Source organism: Dreissena polymorpha, chromosome 10 (assembly GCF_020536995.1).
Source record: "Dreissena polymorpha isolate Duluth1 chromosome 10, UMN_Dpol_1.0, whole genome shotgun sequence".
In the NCBI taxonomy this organism is placed as follows: Eukaryota; Metazoa; Mollusca; class Bivalvia; order Myida; family Dreissenidae; genus Dreissena; species Dreissena polymorpha.
In genome coordinates this window covers 3694974-3712359 of record NC_068364.1, presented here as the reverse complement: position 1 = coordinate 3712359, position 17386 = coordinate 3694974, and the positions used below count along the sequence as shown (strand labels likewise).

Below are 17386 nucleotides of genomic sequence, written 5' to 3'. Positions count from 1 at the left end.
TTGAAATAAGTGGAATTTATATTAAAGGCATAGTTTTTGTAATATTTGCATAATTGAATATTGCAATTATGTAATTACTTTTTCCCTCAAAACTGACATGCATTGTTCCATATGATATTTAGTTCTGCATTGGTAATTGTTATTATCCTATTTAAAAAAATGCTTAAGCTATACCCTCTTGCTTCACATAGTAGCGAGTTTTAAATCAGGGTTTCAGGTCAAAATTTTAATGTATTGTATTCTTTCTATACTCTATGTTTGCTTAAAGGGAATTGTTCACACTTTGGCAAAATGACATCATTTTTATCATAGTTTCAAAAATTTATGGTGTTCAATATAGTATAAATAACACTCCTAACTATCAGAACAATGTTAACAATTTTGATTCTTAATGAATATTGAACTAAGAAAAATGTTTAAAAAATTGATTCATTAATGGATATTTATCATTTTGAATCGTTAAAATTATAAAGAGTATGTTATGCTATGGTAATTTGGGAAATGCATGTAACTGTATTACAAACAAACAAATTTTTCTACTTGGCTTACAAATATAAAGGCATGTTTGGGGCTGATTTAGCACATAAGATTTTTCCTCCAGAGAGCGTGTAATAGATTCCAGTGACAGGCATTTTTCCCCTGCTTTTTGTTGTTAATATAAACTTCAAAGAAAATGCAAGCCATTATTCTCAGCCCAGTATACAGTATGGGTGTCCAAGCTAGGTATAAGTTTTTATGTCCCCCACTATAGAAGTGGGGGACATATTGTTTTTGCCCTGTCTGTTGGTCTGTTGGTTGGTTGGTCTGTTGGTTGGTTGGTTGGTTGGTTTGCACCAACTTTAACATTTTGCAATAACTTTTGCTATATTGAATATAGCAACTTGATATTTGGCATGCATGTGTATCTCATGGAGCTGCACATTTTGAGTGGTGAAAGGTCAAGGTCATCTTTCAAGGTCACAGGTCAAATATATGTGGCCAAAATCGCTCATTTTATGAATACTTTTGCAATATTGAAGATAGCAACTTGATATTTGGCATGCATGTGTATCTCATGGAGCTGCACATTTTGAGTGATGAAAGGTCAAGGTCAAGGTCATCCTTCAAGGTCAGAGGTCAAATATATGTGGCCCAAATCGCTTATTTTATGAATACTTATGCAATATTGAAGATAGCAACTTGATATTTGGCATGCATGTGTAACTTATGGAGCTGCACATTTTGAGTGGTGAAAGGTCAAGGTCAAGGTCATCCTTCAAGGTCAGAGGTCAAATATATGTGGCCCAAGTCGCTTATTTTATGAATACTTTTGCAATATTGAAGATAGCAACTTGATATTTGGCATGCATGTGTATCTCATGGAGCTGCACATTTTGAGTGGTGAAAGGTCAAGGTCATCCTTCTAGGTCAAATATATGGGTCAAAATTGCTCATGTAATGTAACTTCTGCAATATTGAAGCTAGCAATTTTATATTTGACATGCATGTGTATCTCATGGAGCTGCATATTTTGAGTGGTGAAGAGTCACGGTCAAGGTCATCCGTCAAGGTCAAACGTCATATAGGGGGACATTGTGTTTCACAAACACATCTTGTTCTATGAGATAATTTTTCTGGAATAGCTTTAGCCCTTTCATTCAAACTTTAAACATGTAATCCTCATATCTTTTTTTGACCCTGAAGTCAAATTTGGTAAATCTGTTTTGGAAATTGTCAAATTCAGGACCATTTTTATTTGTGAGCGTTAGCTCACAAATAATGCAGACTCAAGTTTGCAAATCAGTATGGGCTTAGCTACGCTCGGAACCGTAATCTGTGACTGCCTGTGTGGATAACTGCAGTAGAATTAAGCAGATGACGAATGCTTAAAGCATCTGCTCTAACCACCGCATCTGCCTGTTCTCACTGGTACACTACATAGTGTGTATTTAACAGCTTGTAAGACAACGTTGGCCAGTCTAGTGTTTATCATTGAAATCTGTACATATTGGCTGCTTTCAGGGAAAACGGGGCTTAATGCATGTCAAATAAGATTAGCCTGTGCACACTGTTTAGCTGTATCAATAATTTGGAAAAAAACAACACATCTCAACCTGTGTTTTAAGACACTCTTTATAAATTTGAATGGGTTGTGGTCATTTCAAACTTGCCATATAAAAAGCTATAACATAATTTTGAAAACTAAGTTGCGTCTAAGATTATACAACAGCGAACAAATTCAGTGCCGTCAGCGCTTTGATTATATTTAGGAATGCAGATATGCACCATAGAAAGTTCAAGTTTTTTGCTCGACTTTTCGAATAAAAATGAGAGCTATACTACTCGCCCTGGCGTCGGCATCACCGTTGGTTGAAATTTGTTATTAAGTCAAATGACTTTAACACTATCAAAGATAATTAACTCAAACTTAAAATACTTCTTTATGGCAACAAGACAATTGATAATGTCAAGTTGCATAACTCTGTCAGCATTATTTTTGAGAGTTATGCCCCCTTTTTTATACTTAGTAAATTAAAAAATTGGTTAAGTTTTGTGTTTAGGTCCACTTTATTCCTGAAGTATCAAAGCTATTGCTTTTATACTTGCAACACTAACTAACTATCACAAGGGGACTGTGCAGGCAAAGTTATGTAACTCTGACTGGCATTTTGACAGAATTATGGCCCCTTTTATACTTAGAAAATTTACCATTTGGTTAAGTTTTGTGTTTTGGTCCATTTTTCTCTTAAAGTATCATAGCTATTGCTTTCAGACTTGGAACACTCGCTAACTATCATAAGGAGACTGTAAAGGAAAAGTTGCATAACTCTGGTTGGCATTTGGTGGAATTTTGGTCCTTTTTATGCTCCCCCAAAATTTATTTTGGGGGGAGCATTTAGTCGCCGCTTCGTCTGTCCGTCCGTGTGTATGTCCGTGCACAATTTTTGTCCGGGCTATTTCTCAGCAACTAATGACCGGAATTTAATGAAACTTTTTGGGAAGCTTCGCTACCAAGAGGAGATGGGCATATTATCATCCGGTTCTGGTCGGATGATTTTTCACAGAGTTACGGCCCTTTGAAATTTTCCATTAACTATACATATAGTGCAATTCTTGTCCGGGCTATTTCTCAGCAACTAATGACCGGAATTCCATGAAACTTTATGGGAAGCTTCACTACCAAGAGGAGATATGCATATTATAAGCAGGTTCTGGTCGGATGATTTTTCACATAGTTATGGCCCTTAAAATTTTTCCATTAACTGTACATATAGTGCAATTCTTGTCCGGGCTATTTCTCGGCAACTAATGACCGGAATTCAATGAAACTTAATGGGAAGCTTCACTACTAAGAGGAGATGTGCATATTATCAGCGGGTTCTGGTGGGATGATTTTTCACAGAGTTATGGCCCTTTGAAATTTTCCATTAACTGTACATATGTTGCAATTCTTGTCCGGGCTATTTCTCAGCAACTAATGACAGGAATTCAATGAAACTTTATGTGAAGCTTCACTACCAAGAGGAGATGTGCATATTATCAGCGGGTTCTGGTCGGATGATTTTTCACAGAGTTATGGCCCTTTGACATTTTCTATCAAAAAATTATTGTCCCCCCAACTACTGTGCCCTAAAGACGTTTCCTTTTATCTGAATATATAGTGCAATATTGTGACAAAAAAAACTTTGGGGAGCATCACCCGTTTCTGACAGTTTCTTGTTTGACTTAGTAACTTTGAATATTTTGTTAAATTTGTGTTTAGATGCACTTTACTTCTTAAGTATCAAGGCTATTGCTTTCAAACTTCAAATACTTTATTACTTTCATGAGGGTACTGTACCTGGCAAGTTGAATTTGACCTTGACCTTTGAATGACCTTGAATCTCAAGGTCAAATAAATAAATTTTGCTTAAATTGCCATAACTTTATTTAGGATCAGATTTGATTCATACTTTGACAAAACAAGGCTTACCTGACATACCACAATTGACCCCACCCAAACCATGGCTCCCCCAGGCTCCACCCCAGAATCCCCCCACCCCCCCCCCCCCAAATTTTTTATTTTTTTCCCCCTTTTTTATGCCCCCAGTAGCAGTTGAACTGTCAGTCAATCTGTGCATTCATTCGATAACTTTAACATTGGCCATCGCTTTTGCAATATTGAAGATAGCAACTTGATATTTGGCATGGACGTGTATCTCATGGAGCTGCACATTTTGAGTGGTGGAAGGTCAAGGTCAAGGTCGTCCTTCAAGGTCAAAGGTCAAATATATGGCGTCTTACCATCCGTCCAAAAACTTTAACATTGAAGATAGCAACTCAATATTTGGCATGCATGCGGATCTCATGGTGCTGCACATTTTGAGTGGTAAAAGTCAAGATCAACCTTCAAGGTCAAAGGATAAATTTTGCAATATTGAAGATAGCAACTTGATATTTGGCATGCATGTGTATTTCATGGAGCTGCACATTTTGAGTGGGGAAAGGTCAAGGTCAAAGGTCAAATTTTGCAATATTGAAGATAGCAACTTGATATTTGGCATGCATGTGTATCTCATGGAGCTGCACATTTTAAGTGGTGAAAGGTCAAGGTTGTCCTTCAAGGTCAAATATATGGCGTCCGTCCATCCGTCCAAAAACTTTAACATTGGTCATCAATTTTGCAATATTGAAGATAGCAACTTGATATTTGGCATGCATGTGTATCTTGTGGAGCTGTACATTTTGAGTGGTGAAAGGTCAAGGTCATCCGTCCAGGTCAAAGGTTAAATTTTGCAATATTGAAGATAGCAACTCGATATTTGGCATGCATGCGTATCTCATGGAGCTGCACATTTTGAGTGGTGATAGGTCAAGGTCATCCATCAAGGTCAAAGATCAAGGTCAAAATTTGCAATTTTGAAGATAGCAACTCAATATTTGGCATGCATGCATATTTCTTGGAGCAGCACATTTTGAGTGGTGAAAGGTCAAGGTCATCCTTCAAGGTCAAGGTTAAATTTTGCAATATTTATTATCAACTCGATATTTGGCAAGCATGCATATCTCATGTAGCTGCACATTTTGAGTGGTGAAAGGTCAAGGTCATCCTTCAAGGTCGAATTTTGTGCTATTGAAGATAGCAACTCAATATTTGGCATGCATGCGTATCTCATGGAGCTGCCTTTTTTGAGTGGTGAAAGGTCAAGGTCAACCTTCAAGGTCAAAGGTCCAATTTTTCAATATTTAAGATAGCAACTTGATATTTGGCATGCATGCGTATCTCATGGAGCTGCAAATTTTGAGTGGTGAAAGGTCAAAGGGCAAGGTCAAAGGTCTTAATTTGCAATATTGAAGATAGCAACTCAATATTTGGCATGCATGCATATCTCTTGGAGCTTCACATTTTGAGTAGTGAAAAGTCAAGGTCATCCTTCAAGATCAAAGGTCAAGGTCAAATTTTGCAATATTAAATATCAACTCGTTATTTGGCATGCATGCATATCTCATGTAGCTGCACATTTTGAGTGGTGAAAGGTCAAGGTCATCCCTTAAGGTCAAATTTTGTGATATTGGAGATAGCAACTCGATATTTGGCATGCATGTGTATCTCATGGAGCTGCACATTTTGAGTGGTGAAAGGTCAAAGTCATCCTTCAAGGTCAAAGGTCAAATTTTGCAATATTGAAGATAGCAACTCGATATTTGGCATGCATGCGTATCTCATGGAGCTGCACATTTTGAGTGGTGAAAGGTCAAAGTCATCCTTGAAGGTCAAAGGTCAAAGATTTGGCTTCAAAGCGGTGCAGTAGGGGGAATTGTGTGTCACGAACACAGCTCTTACAACACTTTCCTACAACCCTTACCTGACATACCACAATGGACTCCACCCAAACCATCCCCCAGCCCCCAACCCAGAATCCCCCCCCTCCAAAAAAAAATAAATAAAAAATCCTTTTTTTTATGTCCCCCACCACTTTAGTGTGGGACATATTGTTTTTGCCCTGTCTGTTGGTTTGTGTGTTTGTTTGTGTCAAACTTTAACATTTGCCATAACTTTTGCAATATTGAAGACAGCAACTAGATATTTGGCATGCATGTGTATCTCATGGAGCTGCACATTTTCAGTGGTGAAAAGTCAAGGTCAAGATTATCCTTCAAGGTCAAAGGTCAAATATATGGCTTCAAAGCGGCGCAGTAGGGGACATAGTGTTTTTGACAAACACATCTCTTGTTTCTTCTTATTTTTGAAATATCATGTAATAAATGACCACACACCCACATGATTCCCCCTCTCCAATCCCCCCCCCCCCCCCACACACACACACACAAAGAATTTTTTTTTTGAAAAATGGTAAAAAAATGCAAATATTTATTTTTATGATTTTATTATTGAAAGACCATCCAACCATCACACCCAAGCTATTGCTATCAAACTTAAAATATAATCTTATTAGTTTGTTTTATGTCTTTACAAATGTTCAATAGATTTTGGAAAATATACTTGAACTCAGAATCGTCTATAATGTACCACTTCTTTAAACATAAGCGATTAATATGTTTCAATTATGGTCCTCTTCCAGTTATAATATGACTATATTACCTTGACATTATTGAATATGAACAATTTCCCCTTTATACTTTCAAGCACTCGAAAAGTCGAGCGTACTGTCTTTTGACAGCTCTTGTTTGTTATGCTGGTTTCTTAGAAATGTCTTTAGGGACTACATTCAAAGGTAAAGCATGTATTCTCCATTTTAAAATAAGCCTACAGGCCAAGTTTGGTGTTTCTTGTTTGAAATGTATCAAAATATGGGTCCAATATATGCACAGAAGTTTACATGTGCACTTAAGCAGGTAAAAGTTTTTCACTTAACTAGTGTCACAGATACTAAGTATTTTGCATATGGACAAAAAAAGAAGATATTTTTGGGGGGGAGCTAGTTTCTCAGGAACACCTAGACGAATGTCGCTCAAACGTTTAACATTTATTCCCCATATTGAAATGACCCCATTGGCTGAGTTTTGTATCTCTTGTGTTGCATTTGACATGCATGCATCACTATCAAGGTCACTGTTACTAAACATAGAAAAATCGATTCTGCTTAGTCACTTACTAACAATTAAGCTATAACATTGAAACCTCATACATAAATGATAAAATATCAAGCATGGGATTGCATAAAGTGTATGTGGAATGAAGGTAAAAGGCACTGATAGTGGAAAAAAAATCTTTATACTTATTAATTTGATAACAAATTGAGAAATGGTAATGAAACATGTTACATGTATACATTCTTTATGTCCAGGGACTTCATGGGGGATGTGTTATCAAGGTCAATCTTTATGTCCAGGGACTTCATGGGGGATGTGTTATCAAGGTCAATCTTTATGTCCAGGGACTTCATGGGGGATGTGTTATCAAGGTCAATCATTATGTCCAGGGACTTAATGGGGGATGTGTTATCAAGGTCAATGAATATGATACTTATTATAGAAAAATGCTTTAAAATAAGCTATGATGATAAATGCATATGTAAACAACTTCATGTTTGCATATTGGATAAAGATCATAAAGGATAAAGAAGAATAACTTCCTCTTAAAATCAAGGCTCAGGCTAAGTGTTTTTTTAATTAGACAAATACTTAATATTTCGATTGCTTATATATCTAAGCTACTATCAAAACAGTTCAATTCAGAAAAATGCCTGAAACTTGAGGCAGAACAAGACAAGTCATGGAGTGCACTGTATTGAGATAGCTCTTTGTATTATAGATATATATGACTATTCAAGACATAATATATTTTAAAACGGTATTATTCGTTTCTGGAGTAAGACATTAAGGTAATAATTTTGGTGATTTTTTTGCACAAATCTGTTCATTTTGTGTTCTGTGCGTGCAATTGTAATATTTTGGCTAAGCTTGTAGTATAATTAGCTCCTTTACTTTCTGATTAAAAGTGATTGTTCTTTCTTTTTCACGTGTAATTAAACTGTGTTAATGCTCCCACAGACTCATTTTTAGAGGATTTTGAACAAATCCGAACAGGTATACAGTTTGTGCTAAAATCAATTTAAATGATGCAATTATTTAAGTAGTTAGGTTAAATAACTTATAGCATATTACTAAAACAATTGTCAAAATAAAAAAACATCAAGTAAAACTGCACATAAAGCATTGTTGAAAAACAGTTAAGTACCCAATTAATGTCTTATTCCAAATAAACATAATACAGTGTTTTCAAAAGAACTAAAATCTGTGAACGCGTCCCTTTAATAACTAAATTAATTTAAATAAGAATATTATCAATCCCTTCCATTCGTAAATTTCACATTTTCATCATCAGTGAAGCAGTCTTTTTAAAAATCAACATATCAATATCAACTCTTTGGTTTAGCAGTCTATTCCATCATCAATTGATCAATTAACACGTAACATTGTCTTAACCATCAACTCATCAATATTTGTGCATCAATTTAGCAGTCCTTTTGACAATCAACTCATCAATGTTCATGTAAAAATGTAGCAGTATTTTTTACCATCAACTCATCATTGTTCATGTAACAATGTAGCAGTCTTTTTAACCATCAACTCTTCAATGTTTATATAACAGTGTAGCAGTCTTTTTAACCATCAACTCTTAAATATCATATTACAGTGTAGCAGTCTTTTTAAACATTCAACTCATCATTATCCTCGCATCATTTTATTCATCTTTTGAACTATCAATACTTGAGAATGTTTAGAAACAAATTGTTCTCCCAGCTGTTTAGCCCATTCATATGAATCTTATATACCACTCACATCATATTTGGCGTATGTCTACCTATACCAGAGCAAATACTATTTTCATATGATCCCTTTATTAATTTCTTATTCTTCAAGTCACCCCTTTCTTCTGCATGAATGGACATGAAATGGAGTGATCATGCTAAAACCAAAAACTGCAAGTTAGATGGAATTTTGATCAATCAATTTAGGGGTGGGTATATTTGCATGTTAAAATAATGTGCACATTTTGGGGGAAATATTCAGACCTTACTTAGAAAATTGAGATTGAAAAAAAGAAGAAAAAATGGATTGATATCCCGAGAATCACTGACATCAATGAACTCTTGGCGTCTTTCTACAATAAATGTATGGCAGTATAGTGTTGTAAGTATAGATTGTTACTATAGTTACATGTAACTATTTGTTGCAAGTTTATAACAAGTTTGAAATGTTATTAATTCCCCACAAAGTGTCTGACATTTTTTAAGTTTATTAGGGGTAATCAGTGGTATATTTGCTTTGATTCCACTACGAAGTAAAGGATGGTTTACTGGATTCACCATGGCCGTTTGTCTGTCTATAGCCTCAACCTTGTACAACTGCTTCACTTCTAACCATGTAACATATAGACTTGGCTGCATTATACCCCAACAAACAAGTATTGGGAGGTTTATAGGAGTGAACTTGTTTGTCTGTCTGTTGGTCGGTCCGTATTAAGTGTCCACTCTCTAATTCAAGTTGTTTTCATCCGATCTTCACCAAACTTGGTCAGATGTTGTATCTAGATGATGTGTAGTTCAGGTTCGAATATGGGTCATGCCTGGTCAAAAACAAGGTCACGGGTGCATATTAAACATTTAGCATGGTGTCCACTCTCTATTTCAAGTAGTTTTCATCCCAGCTTCACCAAACTTGGTCAGAAGTTGTATCTAGATGATGTCTAGGCCAAGTTTGAAAACTAGGTCACAGGGTCACTTAGTGTGTTTTAAACATTGAGCATGGTGTCCGAAGTTGTGCATGTGGAGACGCTAGTGGAAAGCTTGATATAGCAGTCATGTGTGTGTGTCCCTTCCAGCTTGACGGGACTGTAACTTTGTAATTAATTGGTCAATTTAAAAAAAAAACTTTTAAAAACAAACTTTCTGCAAATTTTTACCATCATGAGACGATAAATCAAGTGTTACTTCCATTGCCTTACTTAAATGGTAAAGATCCCACATAGAGGTCAAAGGTCAAATTTGGCAATTATAAAGCTTATCCTGACTGTACCTTTGTGGTGAATCATGCAATTTTTAGCTCGGCTGTTTTCGGAGAAAACTCGAGGTATTGTCATAGCCAGCTCGTCGTGTCATCCGCTGTCTGAAGTTCGCCGCCTGACGTCCGCCTGCATCGTGCTAAAACTTTGACAGTTTGCTGTAAAGTCAAAGTGCTTCTACCTACAACTTAGAAACTTGATATGTAGATGCACCTTGATGAGTTCTACACGCCACAACCATTTGTGGGTCACTAGGTCAAAGGTCAAGGTCACTGTGACCTCTTAACAAAAACAAAAAATTAGACAAACTTTTATTTATTAAAAAATGCACCGGCAGCCGAGCGTTGGCACCTGTTATGCAGTGCTCTTGTTTAATAACTAACCACAAATGACTACAATGAAGGATGTCATGTGTAAACCTGTCTCCCAATCTCATAGGTCACGGTCTTTTACTTGAGGTTATACATTTGTCAAATGTAAAAAAAGAGCTTAATGGGACTCTAAAAATAGTGTCAATCATCATGCAATTCAAAATAATTAACCACAAAAGTCCACCATGAGAAAATGTGTCATGCATGTAAAAATTATTCTTACCGTCAAGGTCATGGTCAATCTTAAAGATCAAAGATTGAATGTTGCATACAAACAGCTTGTCCAGACTGAAACTTCATCATTCATAATGCAATTTTAAAATTATCTACCACAAATATTTATCATGTGGAGACTGTGTGTAATGTGTAACAACAACCATCTTACCTCAAAGGTCTAGACACATATAATGGTAAAAAGTTACATTTTGCAATAAAAAGCTTGTTCAGGCTGTAACTATATCATTCATCCTGTAATTTTCGAATAATTTTACCAAAACTGTTAACCATGTAGAGAAGGTGTGTCACATGTTTATAAAAGGTCAAGGTTACACTAAATGCCAAAGATCATACATGTGAATGGTTCAGCTTAATAAATAATTGCAAACATTATTGACTTAAAGTCCCCATTCACGGAATAGATCGTTGTTTTGCATATAAATCGTATAGCGAGAAATAAAGTACATAAATTCATTGAAATAAATTTTTTAATGAGGTTGACATCGAAAACTTGGTCAAAATCAGCTTTGAATTGATACAATAATATTTAAATGATCATAAATACATGCAATTGGCGAAAATCATTGCAGCGTCGAGAGTTATGCAAATTATATCTATATTTAGCTTTCGCTAAACATTATTAGCATATGGAAGATAAATACATAGATTTAGAAAAACTTAGCGTTACAATTCATTTTCTGTCTGTAACAGATGTATATGCATTTGTTCTTACCTTCTCTCCGCTAAATTCGCCCCTATCCACAATTTTGTTTGTTTAGGTTTGAATAAACGTGTCAAATTATGAATATTAATTAGGTCGTTTTCAAAATTTACTGTACTCGACCCCAAAATAAAAATTGCCATATTGTTTGTTTTCAACCGAATTTACAGTGATATTTTCAATAAAAACACGTTTTCTTATGATTCTGCCCATATATATCTCCGCGAACGGGGACTTTAAGGCTCAACATGTTGCCTACAGGTGTCTAGTTTTCATCCTTAATTAAAAATGTCTGAGGTTATGCCCCAATTCAAACTTTAGAATGTCTATTACTTTAGTATTCCAACTTGCTAGACAAAATGACATGCTGCCTTTGGGGATATCCATTACTACTGTGACAAGCCCTAGTTGATACCAGTTATATTTTTGTTAATTCAAGGATTAACATTAATTTGCTGTTGTTGTTGTTGTTTTTCGTTAACATTTAAAGTTTGAATTTTTATACTGTTCAGTGTTTTATCAATTTTACTGTTCAATTTTTAGTTTGCAAATTGTATATCATTCCAAATATAAATTTTTCTGCACTTGCTTATTAAGTAAATGAGTAACATCAAATTGTACGCCTTAATGCTTTTTAAATGTAATCTTCAAGGTTTTGGACTCTTTGTCTAAATGTTATCATGCTTACATTATGTACAAGCATCTTTAAGAGACTTGTTCAAAGATTAGGCATTTTAGCTCACATAAACATGGATTGGTCCAGGTGAGCTATTGTGATCACCCCATGTTTGTCTTCGTGTGGCTTGCAGTGTGTTAGTTGCATCACCAAATTTATCTGGTTGCCACTAAAGAGGCCACATTTTTCTTCCAATCTTGATGAAAGTTTTCAGAAATTTTTAGCTTGACATATTCTGGGGCGGTTTTCAAATCTGGTTGAAACAAAAAAACTGGTCACCAGTTTAAATCTTATAAAAACATTCTTGAGGCCACATTTATTACTCCATCTTATGAAACTTGGTCAGACTGTTTATCTTTATATCTAGACAAAGTTCAAACCCGGGTCACATGCTTCTAGATAAGCAACTTGGTCCCTAGGTCAAATATTTAAACAATTCTTACCTTTCAATGGGCAACAGTTATAGTGTAAGCTTGAAACCTGGTCAGGCTGCGTTTGAATCTCAGGAGTTTGCAGTTCTGTCCAAAAACTAGGTCAACAGGTCAATTCTTAAAACGACCTATTCCTACTCTAGAGGTCAAGATTAACGACTCAGTCTTGATGATACATCAGGATGAATATTTTTACAATATGAAGGATATGTTTGAGTCTAGGTCTGAGTTGGAGGTGAAAACTATATCAACTTGTCAAGTTTTCAATATTTTATGTTTGTGAATTCATGTGAGATCTTTAAGTGTATAGGCATATATAGATTTTATACAACAATGAAGTGTAGTATTTTCCAAATTGGATATGTCACTTGTAGACTATTGGCATTTAAGGAATTTTAATTTTCAGCTAGTGAAAAGTTAGGAAAATTAGCCCTTTACATGCTGGGAAATTTGTCGTCTGCTAAAATGTCATCTGCCGAATTTCTAAAATAAGCATTTTCTTCGATTATTTTCAAAGAATACTATCAGAATAGCAAACAGTTTGGATCCAGATGAGACGCCATGTTCTGTTGCGTCTCATCTGGATCCAAACTGTTTGCAAAGGCCTTCAAAATTCGGTTCCAGCACTGAAAGAGTTAGATATGTTGATTGCAGGCTATGAGAATGTATAAATGTTGTACTATAAAAGGCAAGTCTTCAATCAACAATATAAGATATGTATTGGTCTTATGCCGAAGGAGGGCATATAGTGATCGCACTGTCTGTCGGTCCATCTGTCAGTCTGTCACACTTTGGGTTTAGGTTTTGAAAAATGCTAATAAGTTCTATGTTGCTTCAGATGTAACCTTCATATTTGGTATGCATGTGAATGGACAAGGCCTTTCTATAAGCTCACAAATTTTGACCCCCTTGACCTTGATCTTAGGGTCCGCGTTTAGGTTTTGAAATCTGCGTTTAGGTTTCGAAAAATGCTCATAACTTCTATCAAAGCGTTTATTGGGGGCATATGTCATCCTATGGAGACAGCTATTGTTTAGATTGTTTTAATGTTGTGTGATGTAGAATATAATTATATAATATGCATGTCCCACATTTTCATGAAATATATTTATAAATGCATTAAATTTGCTGGGAATATAGATATGTATGCCTTAACATCAGCATGCAATAAAGGTAACCCATGCCTTACTTGTGTCATTACACACACACTTAGCTAGTGAGTGTGTTCATTAGTAGGCAATAAAAGGACAAGTGAGGATCTGCGTTTTGCAACTGGAGCTAATGACTTTAAACTTTTGTCACAAACTTATGGCATGTTTGAGAAAGTGTTTTTCTGATGGCGACAGTCTCTTTGAATGAAGATGATACGTTCAGCTGACCAACCATCTAAAAAGTGGTCACCTTCCTTAAGCGGGAACTTTAGCCACTTACATTGACTGGCTACTTAACAAAGTATAAACTGTAGAGTGAAACTGTACACAAATCTCCTCTGAAACGGCAGTTTTACGCCATTTGTTACTGTTTTCAGACGGAGTTATGAACGAATGGACAGTGGACGTGGATAGGCGTATCTACAAGGGCATAGGGATTGGCATGGATAGAGGCTTCATTAAGGTCGGAGACCCAGTTGTAATTGTATCAGGTGAGGTGCCAATGCGACTGAAAAGGGGCAAGTATCGATTGATTTGTTGTCTTTGCCTCATTAGCCAGAAAATAACAAGAGGTAGTATTAAGGAGGGGCTCATGAACCAATGGACCTTAAACTTTAGGCCCTAAACATTAACTAACAAAAGAGCAAGAAATTCACTTGCAAACTATCACACAGTTCACTAATAAAAGAGCAAAAAGTGCATTACCAAATTATAAAGCATTAACAAAAGTGTACACTTTTTTTTAAGGGAGAAAGAAACCAAAAAATTTATTTAAAATAATCTTTCATTTATGGGTGATCATCAATTGAAATAGATAGTGATGATTTGGAAAGTTTGTGTACATGAAATTCTGAAATATTCTTTTGAAAACCTGAATGGGTTGGTCGTAACTCATAAGGTTTTGCTCCTAAATCGTTTGGGCTTGAATCAAGGCAGAGGCCAAACTTTCCCCTTCCACGTTTTTCTTTACATTATAATTAATTTTGAATACTGTTAATATTAGTTGCGATAGTTAATGCATTTGATGACATTTAAAAATATTCATGCATTGGTTTCCTGATATGAATTTCATAAATCAATATGTGAACAAGTCCCTTTTAAAGACTAATTTTCTTACCCGACAGGCTGGAAGCCCGGTAGCGGTTCCACCAACACGATGCGGGTTGTGTATGCCGTCAATCCCAATGCCCATGGCCTTCTGGCACCAATCACAGGCATCTCGAGTGTGCCCAGCTTCAGCCGCATCGAGGAGGGCGAGGGCTCCGATCCCAGCATTGACAGTCTGGCACAAGGAATGGGCGATAGGATTAAGTTCTTTTAGACGGCAAATTAAAGAAACCAACAACAGAGAAAATAACTTTGTTGTCGTCGTTGTTGCCTGTATATACATTTTAGTTTAAGTGTCCCTAGAAAGAGGGAGCAAAAAAATGTTGTTTTTTTAAGGGGAGGGATGTTGGTTTGTTAGAAGCTTTCGGTGGAAGGAGCTGCTATAATTAAGGTTATTTATTGTATTTAACAATAACATTATGGGGTGGGTGGAGTAGGGATTTTTGTTCATATCTGGGATAGTACAAAGCCTCAACATAGGGACAGGAAGTGGTTATGTTGTGTAAATTTATCAATGTTTAGTTTTTATGCGTGTTCAGAGTGGAATAGGCACCAAATTGTGGGACTGATATTATTAATTTTTCAGTTTTGCACCTGCTTGAAATGAGCCGTTTTGGGGTTATTGTCAAGCATAGTTCAAAGCTTAGGTCATGAGGTAAAATTGAAGAAAAAGCTTTAAAACAGATTAGGCCAAATTTTGATTGCCCAAACTTTACGAAACTTCGTCAGAACATTTTTCCCAATAATATCTCGGCTGAGTTTGAAACTTGCGTCAGGTAGGATCAAACCCTAGGTCAAATTAAAGAAAAAGCTTCAGAACACACTAGTAGTTGTACTTTTTGGGCATAATTGTTATGAAACTTTATTAGAATATTTGTATAAATGATTTCTCTGTTGAGGGAAATGTGTTTCGAGTTGATTGAAAAGCATAATCATCTTGAGACTGTTGGTATCCTTATGCTCAGTGTTTCTTTGGGGCTGGGCGCTATTTGTGAGATTTGATAGATTTTTTTACAAATATTTTGTTGGTGTGTGATTTTTGATAAATGTTCTGTTGGTGTGAGAAAATCTATGTATATATATATTATGATTATGAGGCATACAGTATTATATTAAGGCAGATTATATGAGAGCTGTAGTTCCTTTTGAGTGATTCATATGTATGTATAATCTTTCATACAATTTCTGAGGAACAAAGAGATGAAAATGACTTTGCAATATTTTGGAAGAAGGCACATAAAAGAGAATGCAAGCTTTTTTTTTTTAATTGATCAGCACATGGTTGATTGTTGGTTTTGCCTTATTTGTGTTTTTTTAACCTCAGATAAAAGTTAATTGTAATGGTTTGTGTTATAAAGTTTAATACAAGAGGCTCACAGTTATTAACATCATTGTTACTTTTTTTTCGGTCAATTAATCTGTTGGAAGATGGCCCCATACACTCTTTTATTAGCTCATCTATTTTTTGAAAAAAAATTATGAGCTATTGTCATCACCTTGGCGTCGGCGTCTGCGTCGGCGTCCGGTTAAGTTTTGCGTTTAGGTCCACTTTTCTCAAAAAGTATCAATGCTATTGCATTCAAACTTGGTACACTTACTTACTATCATGAGAGGACTGGGCACGCAAAGTTAGATAACTCTGGCGTGCATTTTGACAGAATTATGTGCCCTTTTTATACTTAGAAAATTGAAAATTTTGGTTAAGTTTTGTGTTAAGGTCCATTTTATTCCTTAAGTATCAAAGCTATTGCTTTCATACTTGCAACACTTACTAACTACCGTAAGGGGACTGTGCAGGCAAAGTTATGTAACTCTGACTGGCATTTGGACGGAATTATGGGCCCTTTATACTTAGAAAATTGAAAGTTTGGTTAAGTTTTGTGTTTTGGTCCACTTTACCCCTAAAGTATCATAGATATTGCTATCATACTTGGAACACTCGCAAACTATCATAAGGGTACAGTAAACGGACAAGTTGCATAACTCTGGATGTCATTTTTACGGAATTATGGCCCTTTTTTGACATAGTAACTTTGAATATATGGTTAAATTTTGTGTTTCGATCCACTTTACTTCTTAAGTATCAAGGCTATTGCTTTCAAACTTCAAAAACTTTCATGCTATAATGAGGTTACTGTACCTGGCGAGTTGAATTTTACCTTGACCTTTGAATGACCTTGACTCTCAAGGTCAAATTATTAAATTTCTCTAAAATTGCCATAACTTCTTTATTTATGATTAGATTTGATTGATACTTTGACAAAACTACTCTTACCTGACATACCACAATAGACTCCACCCAAACCATCGCCCGTGCCCCCCCCCCCCCTATTTTTTTTTTTTTTTTTTTTTTTTTTTTTTTTTTTTTTTGTTAAGATCATCTCACAAATGACCACCACACCCTCACACTATACCCCCCCCCCCACCCCACCCCCTCCCCAATTTTTTTTAAAACGGTTAAAAAACAAAACTATTTATTTTGATTATTTTATGTTTGAAATACCGTCCAACCATCGCACCCAAGAATCCCCCCCACCCGAATCCCCCCCCCCCCCCTATTTTTTTTTTTTTTTTTTTTTTTTAAGATCATCTCACAAATTACCACCACACCCTCACACTATACCCCCCCACCTCACCCCCCCCCCCCCCCCCCCATTTTTTTTTATGAAACGGTTAAAAAACACAAATATTTATTTTTATTATTTATGTTTGAAATACCGTCCAA

General features: G+C 35.7%; 1 protein-coding gene and 1 long non-coding RNA gene across 8 annotated transcripts in view; both read left to right on the top strand.

Annotated features, from left to right (window-relative positions):
• LOC127848826 (pyruvate kinase PKM-like) overlaps positions 1-16984 on the top strand; it is a 100970-nt gene extending 83986 nt beyond the window's left edge. For all 7 annotated transcript variants that reach the window (XM_052381472.1, XM_052381469.1, XM_052381471.1 and 4 more), the window contains 2 exons: positions 13932-14045; positions 14679-16984. In XM_052381472.1, the coding sequence (XP_052237432.1) occupies positions 13932-14045; positions 14679-14875 (311 nt within the window). In that variant the 3' untranslated portion in view covers positions 14876-16984. The remainder of the gene's footprint in view (positions 1-13931; positions 14046-14678) is intronic.
• Positions 4070-7514, top strand: LOC127848848 (uncharacterized). The gene is made up of 3 exons (XR_008034788.1): positions 4070-4472; positions 4572-4862; positions 7431-7514. It is a non-coding gene; the product is annotated as an uncharacterized LOC127848848 (long non-coding RNA).
• Positions 16985-17386: the final 402 nt, after the last annotated feature.